Raw genomic sequence first — 18,828 nt, 5'->3', positions numbered from 1 at the left:
AGAGTTGAGGACGAAAGGTGACGAAGAAGGGAGGAGAGTAGAGGAAGGCGTGGTTAGTCTCGCTTAGAAACCCAGACATTCTCATTCCCAGCGTCAGTGCACATCCTGAACGCATTGCTCACGTGAAATCGTTCTGATACACACTCTTTTCAACGACAGGAATTTGCTGGAAACCTGAAGCTTTAGTTGCGAAGGAAAGGAACACATTCTCTGACTCCCCTCTTTAAAACAGTGCGAAAAAGTAGAGAAGATAAAATGTAGAACAGAGAAGAAAACTCAACGGAATTATACACCAGAACACCAGATGAAAAAAAAAAGAATGTGGAAAGTACCAGGGAAGGTAACGGTGCAGTGAAGTGGGCTCCCCTGGATCAAAAGCAGTGAGCCACGAAGCGTGTCCCCCTTACCCCCCTGCAGTCTGTGCTGGTGGCCAATGAGGAGGGCACATATCACCTGCCTGCTGAACCACTAATCCACCTCCAGGGGCCAGAGAGCACCACTAGCCACCAACACTCACGGCCCGGCGGTCCGCAGCTGCTCCAGCCCTGCTCTCCCCTTCCCTCTACCCCGACGCTTTGAAGCCGGCTTGGCCAGGTCTTCCCCGTCAAAAAGACACGGATATACGGAGTGTGAATTCGCTGAAAGAGATAGTACCGCCGTTAATCCCCAGTGACCCATCCTGTGCGTGAGAAAGTTATTAAAAAAAAGAAGAAAAAAAGGAGAGAAATGGGGACAGCGAGAGGTTGACGGGGTGGGTAGATGAACACTACCTGTTTTGTCCCCAGAACTGCCCATAAACAGCTCAACAGTCACACGGAAATGGCATGCAGTTGTGGCAAGACATAACACGGCGGCTGTAATGGCGTTTCTACAGCTGTGTCCGTCTACAGTGTGCCCACTTCCCCGGGAGAAGTGCCGGCACGAACGACGTGGGTGTGGCGTACGCGGGTCCTTGATCCTAACTGATAGTCGCTGGTGCCGAAACGTGAGCCCCCTGCTGGTGTGGCTGGTGGTGCTGGTGTGGACCTGCAGGCCAGTACTGACCATCACGCTGCCCGTCACCATGCCGGCCTCACACCCCTCAGAGTTCCTCACCGCGACAGGGAAAGGTCGTCATGTGGACAGTGACGCTTCAGCCTCCATGCGCCGATCTCCCATGGCCATTGACACGGTGCGGGAGGAGGAGGTGATGTATCACCTGTATAAGAACGGGCCTCTGGGCGTCAGCTACCAGCGGAGGGCCTCCACCGTGTTCCTGGTGGAGCTCTTCAACGACCTGATCCAGGGTCGTCAGGGCCAGCCACAGACACACTCGCCACCCGGCAACACCATCAGGAGCTTTTCTGCTAGAGGTGGGTTGAAAGAGGTTTGCAGTGAGCGTTGCTAGCCAACTGTTTGGGTACTTTATCGAACACTCGTTGGGTCTTCTTCTTCTTCTTTTAATCTTGTTTGCTTTTACTGAGAAAATCAATTTTTCATGCTGAGAAGATGCCAAGCAGTCACTCCTCTTGAGACCAGAATGGATAGAGCAGGAGTATTTCGAAACAAAGTTTGCCCCCCCCCCCACCTCCCGCCCGCCCCCACCCCCCTTAAACACACACACACACACACACACACACACACACACACACAAAACAACCTTACCCGTCTTCAGGACAGTACCTCCCCCCTCTCTCTCCCTCTCTCTCTTGTTTTATTTTGTTTGTAAGTCAGCTTTCAAAAAAATGTTGCTAAATGATCTCCGAATCTCCTTTGTCTTATTAGAAATGTCATAACCAATGTTCTTCCTTTGCGAGACAATTCACTGACGGCTTTGTTAAAATTAATGATAGTAGAAAATAGCAGACGGATATAAAGGAATTATGGGATCATTTCTTGGCTTTTTACACAAATTATCAGTCCTCTTCTTAAAAAACAAAACAAAACAAAAAACAAAAACAAACAAAACAAACAAAAAAATACCCCAAACAAACCCAACGTTGCTGACATGTACACTTGTAACGGCCAGGGGGTGGGGTGGGGTTATATGGTCTTTTGTATATATATATATATATATATATATATATATATATATATGTATATATTGCTTTGTCCGCTCTATCTTCTTGAAATAAAAAGGTGATAGATATGTTCATTTTATTCAGATGATTTTAGGGAGTCTTGATGTGTGTAATAACGGGCTCCCGTTGCTCAAAAGGATTTGAATCAGATTCAATTGGTACAAAATTTCCCATCAATGGACATAAACTGTTGCTGAAAGATAAAATGGGCGTGGGAATGTTGTCAGCATCAGATTGACGTTAATTTACCACAGTATCACAGTATTGCAGATGTAATAGAAGCAGAAATGCTTCAGTTAGTGAAATTCATTTCTTATAGATTGTCGCAGTACAGCAAGATGAACTGTATAATTCAAATGGTTGATCAACATACATGCTATATGTAATAAATCTGACTTCAGTGTGAGTGGGTTTTTTTTTTTAATATATGCGAGTTCTCCGCGAGTTTTTTTTTTTTTAAATATATGTATAATGTCAGTCAAAAACAGAGCTGAAGAATATTGTACACACACTGTGTGTGTGTGTGTGTGTGTGTGTGTGTGTGTGTGTGTGTGTGTGTGTGTGTGTTTCGTAAAAAAAAAAGGTTTCTTTACACTTTTTATTTAGTTTTTACTTTACCGTATTCCTCTTAGATATCTTATTTTGTTTTGACAAAGAATGATAAAAATGAAATAAAATCGATGGAAAATGAAGAAGAAAAAAATCAAAATGATTTTGCCAAAACAATGTTTGCTAAACAATACCAGGGTATCTACATTTGAAATAGCACGGAATCATCGATTGGGTCGAGATATGCCGCAGTAAGAGTGGTAAGAGTGGCATCTTTTCTATACTAAATAAATTGATTAATTAGAAGCTGATCGAACCAAGTGTAAGCCAAATAACTCGGACACGGACATACCATTATTTTCATTGAGAATACAAGAACAACTGGTCTCACAGTAGCAGGTATATGTTGTACTAATATAACGAGATTTTACTGCGTCTATTTACTATTATAATCGGGACGGAAATGAAAATAAACACCAAAGCCGCTTGTTCTTGATAGCTTGACAAGATATTTTTAAGATAATGTTTTTCAGGAGTTTGATTGTACTCCACGGTAAAGATCTTAAAAAAGTATACTATTCTTGTTGTTGTGCGGAATGTGTGTGCATAGGACTTGGATAAGTTTTGTCTCTCAGGACAATGTATTGCTTGTCAGATTCCATATGCAGTATTCTAGAAATTTTAAAAAATCAGGACAAGTAAATAATGTCAGCATGGATTGACTTTACGAAGTTTTTAGGATTACGTAAATATTTATGGTTTCTAAACATGGATTTTGACATTGGCTTCGGGTCATGTAGACATTCATTATTCCTCAATAAAATGGGCGATATTTTTCAGCAACGTAAATCAATATCAGGATCAAAATGCAAGGATAAATTTCATGTTCAAAAGGATTTGATTTATTTTTGAGACATACAAAATGTCGGCCGGGGGACTGGGGGGTGGGTTGGGGTGGGGTGCATGGTTCTACGTCGAATAAATGTGGACTTTTGAAAAATCACATGAGATCAAATAAGAGTTGCCTTTTTTTTTCCAAAACAGATGGGATCGAATAGATACGGATTTTATTTTTAAAAGGAAATGGATGTGGAAAATTATTTGGAAATTGAATGAACAAAATGTCTTCACAGAAAAATGTCTTTTAACAGACACCGATTTTCCTTTCGAGATCTTTTGATCATCAGGAAATTAATTTCAAAGTTCAAATGGACACATTTCATTTTTATTGGATTATAACAGTAATGCCGTTGTAACGCATATATAAATGATCATTTGTTTATCTGGCCTATTCATTATATTTATATATTTTTTGTTGTTGTTGGTTTGCTTGTTTTCTTTGTTAGATATTTCTTCAATCGAATCAGCACGTGTAGATCTTGAGATGAAATGAAGTGTGTCGATATTCTTGCCCGCTATCGTTTGCTTTTACTACAAAAAGAAAAAAGCGAGAGCATCGAAAACAAACCATTAAACACTGAGCTTCACACCATCAATAAATTAAGTCTTTACAAAAGAAAGAAAGAAACAAACAACAACAACAAAATCAAGCCAGCATAAAAAAAAAGAAAGAAAAGAAAATGAAGGCATTGAAATAAGCCAAACCGTTGGCCTTAGTTGTGACGGACACTATACTCGCGCAATGCCTTATTGGAGTTCAGGCATCATTTCAACGCTACTGCATTGAACAGTATTGTAAGTGCCCACACATATGCTATGTACACACACACACACACACACACACACACACACACACATGCACGCACACACGCACGTCTAATGATATCACACACACTGATAAGACGTTTAATTAAGGAAAGAACACGCACACACACACATGCACGCACTCACATACACACACGCGCGGGATACTTCAGAGGCAAGGCAAATTTCTTCACGAGCCCCCTGGAGGCACCGAGACATACACACAACATCTTGTACACACACCATATAGATAAAACAAAAACGTTTTGGAAGAAAACAAAATCGCTAACTCTAGCAAACAAGCAGTTACAAATCAGCGAGTCAATTTTCCTTATTAACTGAATTGTAACGTAAATAAGCATATACAAATCAGCATTTGAGCATGTAAATTTCCACAGTACTTGACTATTTTACTCTATCCACAGACAAAATTCTATCGAAAATAAAGTACACATGGAAGAGAAAGGATTTCAATTTTTACAATACGCGTTCGTTCGTTGTTGTTTTCATAAAAAATAAGTAGCATCTTATGGGGTTTGGGTAGGTTCCGTAGTATGTAGACAAACATTTTTGTCTATTATCAAAAATGGGGCACAGAAACAAATAATGAAACTCATCAGCAATGTCGTCTGTGGAACATTTTTCACAGATTCTTTCATTTCTGGGTAAATTGGCAAAACGCTGTTTATTGATAGGTATTATTTGTTGTTCTAAACTTTACTAAATCATACACAAGTATTTGGAAACACTAAAATAATCATCTTGACCTAAATTGGGTTTAAACATCCTGTAATTAGTATACACAGTATCGTTATCATCATGTCTATACCAATCTTGCACAAAAGAACAACAACAACAAAAACCATAAACAAAAGCAACTGATCTTTTAAACAGCGCTTTACTTTCTCTCTAAACCATGTGGGATGTACATCAAAAGGTTGTTGATTCAACCAAAAACTACTCAATTCAATTTCATTCAAGAGGGTTTGAATACTTTTCAGTATTGATTCTGATCAATTGGTGCTGCATGAATTGAAAAGACATTTGTAAACAGTCGAAGGTATCTTTGAAGTTAAAAAAAAAAAGAAGGCATTTTGGAAGAGGTTGTGGTTCACAATATGGTATTCATTACACACACCAGGATCAGTTCTACACTTAAAACTCTCTTCTTCGGATAAGGTAACATGCAGTACAAAACGAGAGTGGCCTTGAGAAATACCAGTTAAGACTAATCTCCATAAAGATTGAATATCAAACAATTATTACAGCTTCAAAAAACAAAGAGATCGCTCATTATGTCGAATTTACTAGTGATAAATAATGAAATAGATTGTCTTTGGTTCACTGATTAAATTTGGCGTTACTCATCTGTTCTTTATCGTTTTGACTTTCAAACTTTTCAAAAAGAGTTGTGCAGTAACCGACAAAATGATAAATTTACATAATATGTGGGGAGATGTGGTTTTTATCCGTGATTTATTGGTGAAAAATATCCATGCTCATGCAAGTCATCTGATCTTTCTATAAATAATCATTGAATACAAATTATTAATGCAGCATAAATGACAATTAGATAAACGAATCAATAAATCACTTGGTAAATGCTGCTACTGCTGCTACTACTAATGGTAACAATGATAAGAAGAAGAATGACAATAATGATAACAGTAACAATGATAATGATAATGATGGCAATAAACAGGAGGGAAGGAAAAGAAAGAAAAAAAAGGAAAAAGAAATGATATATTAAAATATCGGAAAATAGCATTTGGACTGTAAAGTATACCTATTTATTATTTTCCAAATTAAAGAATGCTGTAGTGACAATTGTATTCATCGATAATACTGATAAATAACAATAAACGTTATGATGATAATAATGATAGTAATGAAAATGATACAACAACAATAACAATAATAGTAACATGATGATGATGAAAAAATGATAATACAGGTAATTATACTAATTATAATGATAATAATAATGATGCTAATAATAACCATAATAATCATAACAATGATAATGATAATGAATGAAAAAGAAAGAAAAAGAAAGAAAGAAAAAACGAAATGACATGAAATCATATGAACATATTGTTCCGACAGTAAAGTATCATTTGTCAGATCAGTTAATGTTGTAGTGACAATTATTACTTGTAAACAATAGTAATGATAACAGTAGTAGTAGAAGTATTCGTAATAATAATAATAATCATAGTTGTAGTAGTAGTGGTATGTGATAATAATGATAATAATGTGATGATGATGATGATGATGATGATGGTTGGTCCACGCAACGTACTTGAGTCGGAAATATGGACAATTATCAACAGAGGCAACTATGGAAAAAAGCCAACATGCATTTCACACACCGACTTTTTTAAACTATGTCTGGCTGTCGCCCTTTTCTAACATGGCAATGTTCCTTCAAAGTACTGATCCCAAGTACATCATCTCTTGTGACACATGAAGATGATGCCCCACAACGCTTAGTCCTTTAAATTTATGTTTCGCTCTGTTCTGGTTTCATCTGTCTGTTCACTTCCAGAGGTGACGTTCAGCCCCGGCCAGAAAACCATGGTGCACTTCACCCTGCCCTTCCTGCCGCCCAAAGAACGGCTCCACTCGGCTGAACTGCGCTTCCTACGTCACAGCCGGTCGGCCCGGACTCGCAGTAAGACGAGCTACAAGCTGTCCCTGGCGGTCTTCCGAAGGGGGCGGGTGGTGCAGCGGGTGGTGTTGCGGGAACGGGCCTTGTTGCAGCGGGAGTACCAGGTGTTTGACGTCAGCAGGGTCCTGGAGCAGTGGATCAACGCTTACCACGGCAACGTCACCCTGCAGGTCCGCCTGCCTCGCAGACTGGAGAGGTCCCTGCAGCAGGGAAACGCCTCGCTCGTGTCCACCTCCTTCATTGCCCTGTACCTGCAGGACCGACACTTCCTCAGGAACATGTACCAGAGCTACACCACGGATGTGGTCCAGGTCCACAATAACCATGTTCCGGGCAACAGTCAGGGCGGCGCAGAAACCGGCAGTCAGTCCAGTCACCACGAGTCACAGTATCGTCCCAAGAGGGACTCGCCTTCAGCACCCCGAGACAGAAGAGGCCTCGATCGCAGGAAGTCCAGGACTCGTAAAAACAAGCGATGGTACCGCGCCCCCAAACATTCCAAATGCCGGCTGTATAACTTCAGTGTGGACTTTAACTTCATCGGATGGGGGCAGTGGATCATCCACCCCAAAGACTTCAACTCCAAGTTTTGTTACGGCGCGTGCCCATCCCCCGTGGACAGCAAGTACACACCCACCAACCACGCCATGCTGCAGACCCTCATGAGGCAGAAGAAGCGCCGTCTGGCGCCCCCGACCTGCTGTGTGCCCACCCGGCTCAAACCGCTCAGCATGCTCTACTTTGAGTACGGGGAGATCGTCGTGAGGCACCACGAGGACATGATCGCTGATGAGTGTGGCTGCAGATGACGAGCAGCTACGAATGGGCCGTGTTTCTGCTGTGTATCTCACAAGCTGCTCTGATATGGCGACTGTTGATCTGTGAGCACTATCATTTTACACCAAGATGTGGGTCAGGTTGTGCTCATGGCCCGATTAAGGGCGAACTATATGTACGTGCGCGCGCGGGGGTATGTGTGTGTGTGTTTTTGTTATTGTATGTGTGTGTGTTTTGTTGTTGTTGTTGTGCGTGTGAGTGCGCCCGCGTGTTTGTTAGAAAGAAGTGGAGAGTATAGGTGGATGATTTCCATATACATAATGATCATAATGTATGTGATGGTTTGATGAATGTAATCTCGATCATGGCTGTTTCGAGTGTTGTCACATGTTCGTCGAGTGTCACTGGACTGGCAAAAAACCCAAAAAAAACTAGTGAAAGCTGAATCATTTCACGCGTTCATCATGGAATCGTGAGAGCAAAATGAGAGACGTGATTGTCAGTTATGTTCACTGTGGATTCGTTTTCTCGACGAGTATAAGGGGATGTGGGATCGTTTGTTGTACTTGTTCAGCAATACTGAACAACTAGATCGACATTATGTAAGTTCAGTTTCATTTTCAGAGAGACCGACACTGTCGTTTCTCATCCTATAGCATGCTACTGGGTTGCGTTCCAATCTATTTCAGTGACACTGTATTGTATTATACGTGTATTGCTTTACATTGTATTGATGTTTATTGTATTACATAGTTATGAACTGCATTATATTGAACTGAACTGTACTGTTGTTTACCTCCACGCGTCTTCTGTGTTGCACTCAAACTGCGAGGAGAGTATAGCCACAACCTGTTTCTCAACCGAGTGAGTTTTGTACATTTCAGAAAATGGGTATTTTCTACAGGTTTAAGCCAGGAGCAAACCTTTTCGTTTGTTTCTTTAACGTAGACTTCTGTCACTGTATAGCCTCAAAGTGCGAAGGACTGACAGCCAGGCCACCCTCAAGGAAGGAGAGTAGAACTGACTGCCCCAACCTCTTAGGGATGGAAGCAGACAGGGACCTCTTGGTTTCCAGGAAAAAAACGCTGTCCTCAGGGCCACAAACAGAAGTGATGACAGACGGCAGAGGAACCACTGCAGGTGGCCAGTCACAGCAGACTGCCCAGGTGACCAGTGGACTGACCGCTTGCAGATGATGATTAACATGTGAACGTATTGATGATGATTTGTATTCATGCTAACACTGCATGTTAAGATGCAAGAACAATATGGAAAGGGAGTTCCCGATTATTATGCTCAATGCCTATGATTCTCTCACTCTTTCATTGTTCTAAAGTTGACGTTGTAAGTAATTTGGGAAAATCTTTGTTAGATTTTTGTTTTTTGTTTGAGATGGTTATTATGAATGGTTGTACTAATGGTGATGAGAATGGTAAACTTACATATATGTTGCAGAGTGCTTGATTATTTTATTGTTTCTGATAATTTGTTAAAAAATTGTAATCTGCGTGTTGGGGATTGTTGAAACTTCTGGCATTTACCTGTTGAAATGGAATGGGAAAATATCTTTGGTAAAAAGAAAGCAGCCACATCAACACAACAGAGTGAAGAAAGAATAGTTTGGTCAGAAGAGAATGCACACACATATAAAAATGAGCTTGATTCTGAGGAATTTAATGAATGCATGACTAAAGCATACCAGATGTTAGATGTTGATATAGATAAGTGTATAGACATTTTTGTTGGTGCATTATATGGGGTTCGTGTAATGGGGAAAGGAAAGAAGCAACCAAACAACTGGTTTGATAATGAATGGAAACAGAAGAAAGGGGTTGTCAAAACACTTCTCAAAAGATTTCAAAGACGTAAAACTAAACGAAATCAAAATGAACACAGAGAAAATTATGTGAAGGCAAGGACAGATCATATCAATTTAAGAAGAACAAAGAAGCGTGAATATGACGAAAAAAAAAGTTAAAAGAGCTGAAAGATTCTATCAAAGTCCCAAAATCATTCTGGTCGACAGTTAGGTTAGTAAACAGAAAAGCTTCGGTATACAAATAAATTAGTTTGCAGCAATGCTACAATCACCTTTCTGCTGTCGTCAATTCTTTTGAAAGTCTGGCCCTGGAGGAAAATGTTTCAGTAGATAACAACTTGCTAGAACCAGAGCCTCTCTTTAAGTCAATCCCATGAGGCCATTGCGAATATAAAGCACCTCACGGCAGGTAAATGTGCCGGACCAGATGAGATAGTGAAATGCTAACTCATACCAGTTCAGTTGTGATTGATTTTCTGGTTGTTTTATTCAACAGATTATTCGAAAATGGGTCTTTTCCTGCAGAGTGGGCAAAACCTGTCATCCTCCCGATACATAAAAAGGGAGATACTGACAATCCTGACAATTGTAGAGGAGTGCAATTAGTAAAGTATACACTCATATTTCAAACAGAAGATTAACTAAATGGGCAGAAAGAGAAGAAAAGGTAATCTAGGAACAAGCAGTTCTTATGGCGGGATATGGCACTGTAGACCATAATAATTATTATGTTCACTCTATATGCATTGGTAAAAAATATCTGATGAAAAACACAAAACTATATGTAGCATTTGTTAAGTTCAGGAAGGCTTGTATAGAGCTGTTAGAAGTGTGTATGATTCAATGTTGGCTTGTGTACGTGATAAAGGTACTTACTCTGATTATTTTGAATGCCCACGCGGAGTAAAACAAGGTTGTCTGCTTAGTCCCACGATGTTTTCTTTTTTATTTATTTATTAAAAAAAAAAAAATTATAAACGAATTAGCAGTGGAACTGTCGCAGAAATGTAAACACGGCATTTAAATGATCACAGGAGCAATAGAATTATTTTTGTTATTATTTGCAGATGATGTTATTTTTTCATCAGATACAGTCACTGGATTACAAAATCAACTAATTGTATCAAAACAGGAAGCTGATTGATTGTACCTGTCAGTTAATTTAGATAAAACAAATGAAATGGTTTTTCGAATGGGGTGGCATCTTTCTGCTCATGAAATATGGTGTAATGGAAATGCAGATGTAAAGGTAACGAACTCTTACAAATACTTAAGATTTTATTTCACAATGAAACTAAGTTAAGAGCATGCTTGGGAGGAATCATGTAGAAAAGGGAAGAAGGGTGTCATAGAAATGATCAGATCGCTTAGAAAGTTAAATTGCATTGATCTTTGTATATTTTGGAAATTATTTGATACCCAGATAGAGCCTGTGCTGACTTACGGGGCAGAAGTCTGGGTCAGAAGTCGGGGACCTCAACAACAATAATGATATGGAAAAAGTACACACATTAGCTATTAAGCGTTTCCTTGGTGTTCCACTTCATTCATCAGATAAAATTTTGTATGTTGAGACAGGCAGATACCCACTACATTTAAGAACATTTGTAAAATGTATCAAATACTGGATTAAGGTAACACGTTTACCAATATCGAGGCTATGTAGGCAAGCTTATGAAATGATGTTGATTCAAGAGGAAGCAGGGAAGCAAAACTGGGCATACTTTGTGAAGAAGGCATTGATAGAAAACGGATTTGGAATTATGTGGTTGTGCCAGGGCGTAGAATATGAACATGGATTTATTTCTGAACTTAAAGATAGACTGATTGCTTAGTACAAACAAAAGTGGCATTCACAAACGGAATGCAAAGAAATATATTGTTGGTTCTGTTGGTTCTTTTCATTCAAAAATATATTCTAAACAGGAAAAACATTTATCATAATATCAAACAAGTGGCACAGAACAAACCTAGCCAGATTTAGACTGAGAACACTTGGCTTTAATGCCAATAAAAGATGGTTTGAAACTGACACAACACTGTCTCCCTGTCCAATGTGTAACTCAGCTGTTGATGATGAAAACCATTTTGTGTTTCATTGTAAATCTTATGTGTTTATTCGTAAAAATTGTACTCTTTTTGAGAAAGATGTGGTAATGTTGCTTAGGTCGAATGATGAAGATATCATGAAATCATTGTCCAAATATATTTCTGAAGCATGGGATTATCGAAAGAAAATGATAAACAGTAGTTCAAATGCCCGAATATGAAACAAACAAAAAAATCTCACTAAATTTTGCTGTGACTGTGATTATTCACTCTCAGAAAACAACTATCAATGGATATGTCATTGGATGATAATTTGATACAAACGCATGAATGTGTGTATGTGTATGTAAGATCGATCATTCATTAGGGATCGTCGAGCTGACGGATGTTATCAACTGTTTTATGTTAGTCTCGTTTTCTGTATTTGCGTTAATTATGCGTGTGTTGAGAATATCAGTTTACATTTTGTTTGTTTGATTTTATGTCTCTTGAAATGTATTGTATCCCGCTGTCACAAGGACTGTACGGTCAATGACAGTAAAACGTCAAAGCGTCTATCTCTCTCTTACACACACTTTCTCTGTGTCTCCCTTTTTTCATACTATTTACCCTCTCCATTGGCGAATATATTTGACTGACTATTAATATTTCATTTTTCTTTTAACTGATTGTCGCTAGAGACAACTTGCCATGAGCTCATTTCCTTGCACGTCACAAGAACAGAACAAAGCACTGACCGGGATGGTTTCTACACATTCACAGGATTTCAGTTGAAGGCCTTGTCCCTCACACACATCGCTATAAAAGTATTGTGGAGGGGGTTGGGTGTGTGTGGGAGGAATAATTCCTTTTCCATCTGGGGCTAAATTACAAAAGAAAACCCTTCTTCTCACTTCGAGCGCGTGTTCATGGCACAGTTAATGGTCATGTCTATTACAAGAGTCAACTGACCACCTTTTTTTTATCACATGTATGCACGTATGTGTGTGTGTACAAAAGATGAACAGAAGGATGCTGACAATGGTCGGGAACTGATCACTCTTGTTGAAAACGTACAACATAAAGTTAAAACACTGCCGTCGCATGCTGAGGAGATAATGTTTATTTAATCGCATAGAAGATACCAACATAAAATGGAATATACCTTATATACGTATAAAATATAAAAATGATAAAAAGATCTTCTCCATGATCGGCTATTAGATAAAGGAAAAATATAATAATTAGAGATGTTAAAACACATCAGAAAAGTGTAATATTGAGAAAACCACAGATATTTGATGATACACAGAAAGTGAAACACATTACAACACGGGTATAGTAACAAAACTCACAAAAAATGAATATTGGAATCAAATTTTTAAAATATAGAGAAGAAAACGTTTAGACTCAAGGAGATGAAATGACAAATAGTAAAGAGTGGTAACTCTCTCCATTCACAAGGTACACAACTTCAAGTCAGTGCTGCTTATGTCTTTGCTGCTGTGTGCACATGTCAAATGATCGGTATAAGGACAGGCCCGGCGCTTCCTTTTTGAGGAAGTGTCTGGGTTTGTTCCAATGTACCTTTTATTTACCTGTGTGCTAGATGAATCGATAGTGTAAGCAGCACCGACTTGAAGTTGTGTACCTTGTGAATGGAGAGAGTTACCACTCTTACTCTTTGTTAATCATTACATCTTGTAGTTGTGTACCCTGTGAATGGAGAGAGTTACCACTCTTTACTATTTGTTTAGACTCCAAGTTTCCAAAACTGCTTTATGTTTTCCTGTTTTATCACTTGACAACACACAATTCGAAATTGTATGGGTATATTTGTCTCCAAAACGTTGTGCATACATCATGTGAACAAATCAAACATTGTCCTCAAAGCAAACAAGCAGTCAGTGTTCTCAATTTTTGATAGTCCTGGTTTATCTAAAGAAGCAATCGATAAACACACAAACATAACGAATGAATAGATGACATATCAAACAAATAAATACACGCAAATACATCTTCACCAACATATTTCAAGTCCGTACCCTTCCAACCCCAATCCCGCTGCCTTCCCTACCTTCTCCCCACCGCCATCCCGCTCCCCCCCCCCCTCCGCATCTTCTATGAATCGGTTAAATCTAAGAGATACGCTGTTGGTCACATACAAGGAACAATCTGTTGGATGTCAGTTATACACGAGGCCAAACTCACTGGTCATTAAAACAAGCACACTAACTTTCCAAGGAAACAATCTTTTATTACATGTCGTGCTCACAGCGGTGATTTGTGCATTACCGATAATGCGCAACAGTTTTTGTCCATTACCGGTAATGAGCAAAGTAAACTTTCCGTTTACCGGTAAGAGGCAAGGTTTTGCGCATTACCAGTTTACGAATGGACAAAAGTCGAACGTTGCGCATCGCCGATTATGGGCAGGAAGTGCGCAAGAAATAACAGTCAGATGAGAGACTTCCAGTCTCATGATTCTTTCGGCATGGTGAGATCGGTTCGGCAAGAGATCTTATATATGACCCTTCACCACGAAAAAGAAAAGAAGTAATTGTTTGAATAGTTAGTAAAAATACAAATGATTGTGACATCTTGCTCATTACGGGGTGCGTCACATTTCTCCCTGGACACGAAATCAGCTGACAATACTTTCATTCGGAGTATTGCTTTCTCACAGTTGTTGGCGTGGATCAGTGCAGCCAACACGCCCTTGAAGACGCCACAGCGCAACAGTTTATGAAGAGTGATCACCGTCTGTTGTTCATGAAAGAGAAGATGCAGGCTTTGATAAACAGTGAAATTTTCAAAGGAGAAGACCAGGAAGCAGCCAGAGGACTGTAAAGATAGAAAACAATACGACACTGTTACTTTTGGAGCTGTGGAAAAGCTTGGCTCCGATGTCGGTTCATTCAAAAAAACGTTTTTTTGTTAGTTAAAAATGCTCCCGTTGCATGCGAACATGGGGAAGAGAACAAAATCAAAGTAACCAAATCACAAATGTGACATGGAAGCAAATGCAGTTGTTCCCGTCCAGGTATGGGAGCTGTCAATTAAACAAAATCAAAACAGAACAAAGATGTTGTCGTGAAAGATTTCAAACATGGAGTTTTCAGTCGCGTGGACAGGTGCACCGTGTGACGGACAGTGCCCAATCGCTGCACAATATGGGTAATGCGCACGGGCTGCCTTGCCCATTACCGGTAATGCGCAAAATTGTCGCTCATTACCGATAATACTTAATGATTTTTCGCATAGCGGTAATGGGCAATCGCCGCTATTGAGCACGACATATACAAACAACTGCAAGCCATTGCCACTTAACTCTTCCCTGTAAGTCTGGACAAAAGTAGGTTAAGATGAATTTATCAAGTAACACCAAAAGGAGCGAATTTATTGTCTATTTCTTTGTTCTTTAAAAAAAAAAGAAAAGAAAACAAATGTCCAAGAGTACTTACGTGAATGGTGTATGATACTATAGGTACACATTTCATACTAGTTACATGGCCGGTATGGTTCCTAAATGGTGTTTATATGAAACTGAACGCACTCATTTCATATCATTAAAATATCCAGCATGCTTGTTAATTTAACCCTCTTACATTCACTCGACCACGGCCGAACACTATGAAGAGCTTATCTGAAAATATGTGACTGTAAACAGGTTAAATGGGTTTAAGTTAACTATAGTGACTGTTACAACTCATTCCATTCAATATCATGGAAAACGACGATTTTACATACGAAAATTTCGTTCGTGCATACCTTCGTCTCGCCAGTGGATTCACATGTTGACCTGTTTGTCGCAATCGGTATATAATATATATATATATATATATATATATATATATATATATACATATATATATATATATATATATATGTGTGTGTGTGTGTGTGTGTGTGTGTGTAGATACATATTCTTATCGGTTTAACATACCAATTACTGTAGGGTTTCCAAAGAAGCTGGTTTGGTCGATGCTGAAATGATAAAAGTGTAATTTTAGAGGATTTGCGTGTCACTTTGTTATATTAAACAACATGCATTTTTTATTTATAAAATTATTGCGGAAGGATAATGGGGCATCTTGTCTGTGGTTTATACAATGAAATGAAGAAAAAAGAATGTAAATTTTATGCAGATTGACTATTTGTTTCTCCTTGTACCATTTAAAGGTAATCACACAGACACGTACACACACAGACACACATTAACAGATACACATAGACAGACAGACAGACAGACACACACACACACACACACATACACGTGTGTGTGTGTAAGCTTTTTGAACACATAATTATAAGGTTTCTCGATAAAATGAAATAATCAATTGTTATGAATGTACAAGAACTGAGCTAATTTTCTCACTGATGTATTCAGGATAAACTTACACGTGAATCTGGTAAACATACAAAAGGTTAAAAAAAAAAAGTGCTGTTTGATCTGCAATTTTAGTCAGAGCACTTAGAGTTCAAAATCAAACGGGCAGTCTTTTAAAGATAACTGTTTGTGTGGCTTGTGATATTGATACTGTGGTTGTGATTTTGTTTGACACAACACTGACAAAATAGCACTGAACCACTTTAAATTACCAGTCCTGTCTCTACCACGCTTATGCTTCCCTGCAGGGGCGTTGACAAACTGCAGCCTCTGTATCCTTTATACAGTCGATAAGAAGACTGACAAGACTTGGCAGTGCAACAAAATCGCAGCTCCGCTGACACTGGCTTTACAGCGACGAGTTAAATCTCACGATTCAGCTGTTTTTAAATCTGTGCATTATCTGTCATTGCATGTAGACCGCAGATAGGTAAATCCTGTTTTGTTCTTTGCTGTTGAAGGTATAGTTACCATCAACATAACACAAATACAAGTCATCAGCCTTTCAGCTGTAGTTCGATTCAGCATTCTCTGTCCTAAGTGGCGTCGTGGCCTGGTGGTAGCTGTCCAAGAAGCCAGAAATCTGAGCGAACGGGATCGGATCTCACACACGGCAGTATTTTCTCCCCTCTATCATACCTTGAGTGGTGGTCTGGATGCTAGTCGTTATGATGAGACGATAAACCGAGGCCCCGTGTGTACCATGCACTTAGTGCACGTAAAAGAACCCACGGCAACATAAGGGTTGTTCCTGGCAAATTATGCAGAGAAATCCACTCTGACATGAAATCAAATACACTTGCATGCAGGAAAAGATGGGTGACGCAGCGACGCGCTCTCTCCAGGGAGGAAAGCCCGAAGTTCACACAGAGAAATATGCTGTGAAAAAAAAAATTAACAGAATACAATAGCCTACAATACAAACCAAACCAATACAATACAAAACAATAGCGCAATAGCCGAATGGTTAAAGTGTTGGACTTTCAATCTGAGGGTCCCGGGTTCGAATCTCAGTGACGGCGCCTGGTGGGTAAAGGGTGGAGATTTTTCCGATCTCCCAGGTCAACATACGTGCAGACCTGCTAGTGCCTGAACCCCCTTCGTGTGCATACGCACGCAGAAGATCAAATACCCACATTAAAGATCTTGTAATCCATGTCAGCGTTCGGTGGGTTATGGAAACAAGAACAAACCCAGCATGCACATCCCCGAAAACGGAGTATGGCTGCCAACATGGCGGGGTAAATAAACAAAACGGTCATACATGTGAAATGTTAAATGTCTGCCCGAGTGTGTATATGTGCGTGCCTGAAATCTGATTGAACGACACAGGAAACGAATGATGAGCGCCCAGTGGCAGCCGTCAGTCGGCTCTACCCAGGTAGGCAGCCTGTTGTGCAAATGACCCGTATTTGTAAAGCGCTTTGAGTCTGGTCTCTGACCAAAACAATACAAATATATTATACTTGAATCAGCCCTGTTTTGCTGTTGTTGCTACTCATAACGTGGTTGGAGCAGATGGCATCTGTGCGCGGTCCGAAAACAAAACCAGACGACGAACAGTGATGTGTTTCCTACTCTTTGCAGCGTGACCCGTGTTTAAGAAGTATCACCTAATTCCATTTATTCCTATTCTGATACTTCCCTGAAGAGGGTGTTGAGAAACCGTTGGTTCTGTAGCCTTGTGAAACATTATATGGTAGGTCAAACAAAAACGTTGGTAAGACATAGCAAATAAACTAATCACACCTCTTCACCTCTAAAATCACATGTTTCCCATGGTGAATATTCATACATTTCAACAAACAGATTAACGGGAATGTATAGTAAGAATCAATCAACAACATAAACATAACCACAGGAACTCACTTTTACAGGAAGTATTTACTCAATGATTGACAGACACCAGGAAACAAGACTGGAAAGAACTGGATCATGCAGCGCTTTGGCCAATATCACTAACATTTTCCATCGGAGAACCTGGAGAAATAGTAAAGTAACCAAGAACAGCATGGATCATACAAATTGACACAACAGTGACAATCCAGCTGGATTGTACCTCAAACAACGACAATCCAAGACCAAATCGTCCCCACATTATATATCTTAATGATCAAATCCAGGTGTAGACTCAACACAGTAAATCCTCATCAGTCTTTGCTTAGCATCTTCCATTTTTTCCTTCAAAACAAGTCTTTTTGAGTCCACCCTTTTTATTCTTCTATCACCAGGTCACATCAAGAACAAATTACATGTGTGTGTGTGTGTGTGTGTGTGTGTGTGTGTGTGTGTGTGTGTGTGTGTGCTGAACGAAGTGTGTGATAATGTATGTATGTATATAAGCACGTGTGTGTGTGTGCATGTGTGTGTGTGTGTGTGTGTGTGTGTGTGTGTGTGTGTGTGAACATGTGAATCTGTCAACACCATACAAAAGCAGTCATCATAAACCAAATCCCATCTAGGTGCAGGACAATCACTGTTACAGGCTGTTCTGTGTCCTGAGGACCCAGCCCCCTTTAGGGTGATACAAACCAAAACGAGGCATGGCTTCTCACAGAATGGTGCCCGGAGCAGGAAGATCCATACATGCTGCCTGTGCTGTACTGCTGCTCGCTACTTGATTCGTGGTGCCGACCGATCGTTGGTTTTCGTTTTCTTCAAAGTCACGTTGGCAAATGGTGAGTTACTGAAACGGAAATGACAAGTGCATATATTATCATTTCCTTTGCCCTGCATTGAATATGTGATAGGTATAAAAGAAAAAGACAACAACAACTTAACGTCTGTATTTCATATAAATCCAACGAATGACAATACACATTCAATATCT

The 18,828-nt window shown here is 39.6% G+C and overlaps 2 protein-coding genes across 2 annotated transcripts in view; one reads left to right on the top strand and one right to left on the bottom strand.

Annotated features, from left to right (window-relative positions):
- The first annotated feature begins 1,063 nt into the window (after positions 1–1,063).
- LOC143292302 (bone morphogenetic protein 4-like) lies at positions 1,064–7,793 on the top strand. The gene is made up of 2 exons (XM_076602490.1): positions 1,064–1,352; positions 6,862–7,793. Exons 1-2 carry the CDS (start codon positions 1,064–1,066, stop codon positions 7,791–7,793), a joined length of 1,221 nt encoding a protein of 406 aa, XP_076458605.1.
- Positions 7,794–15,530: 7,737 nt separating this feature from the next.
- LOC143292104 (BAR/IMD domain-containing adapter protein 2-like) overlaps positions 15,531–18,828 on the bottom strand; it is a 39,609-nt gene continuing 36,311 nt past the window's right edge. Inside the window, exon 15 of the mRNA XM_076602289.1 lies at positions 15,531–18,684. Coding sequence (XP_076458404.1) covers positions 18,612–18,684 — 73 coding nt within the window. The 3' untranslated portion in view covers positions 15,531–18,611. The remainder of the gene's footprint in view (positions 18,685–18,828) is intronic.

Source organism: Babylonia areolata, chromosome 18, assembly GCF_041734735.1.
Source record: "Babylonia areolata isolate BAREFJ2019XMU chromosome 18, ASM4173473v1, whole genome shotgun sequence".
Taxonomy (NCBI): domain Eukaryota; kingdom Metazoa; phylum Mollusca; class Gastropoda; order Neogastropoda; family Buccinidae; genus Babylonia; species Babylonia areolata.
The sequence above is the reverse complement of the archived record's forward strand: the minus strand, read 5'-3'. Positions and strand labels throughout refer to the sequence as shown.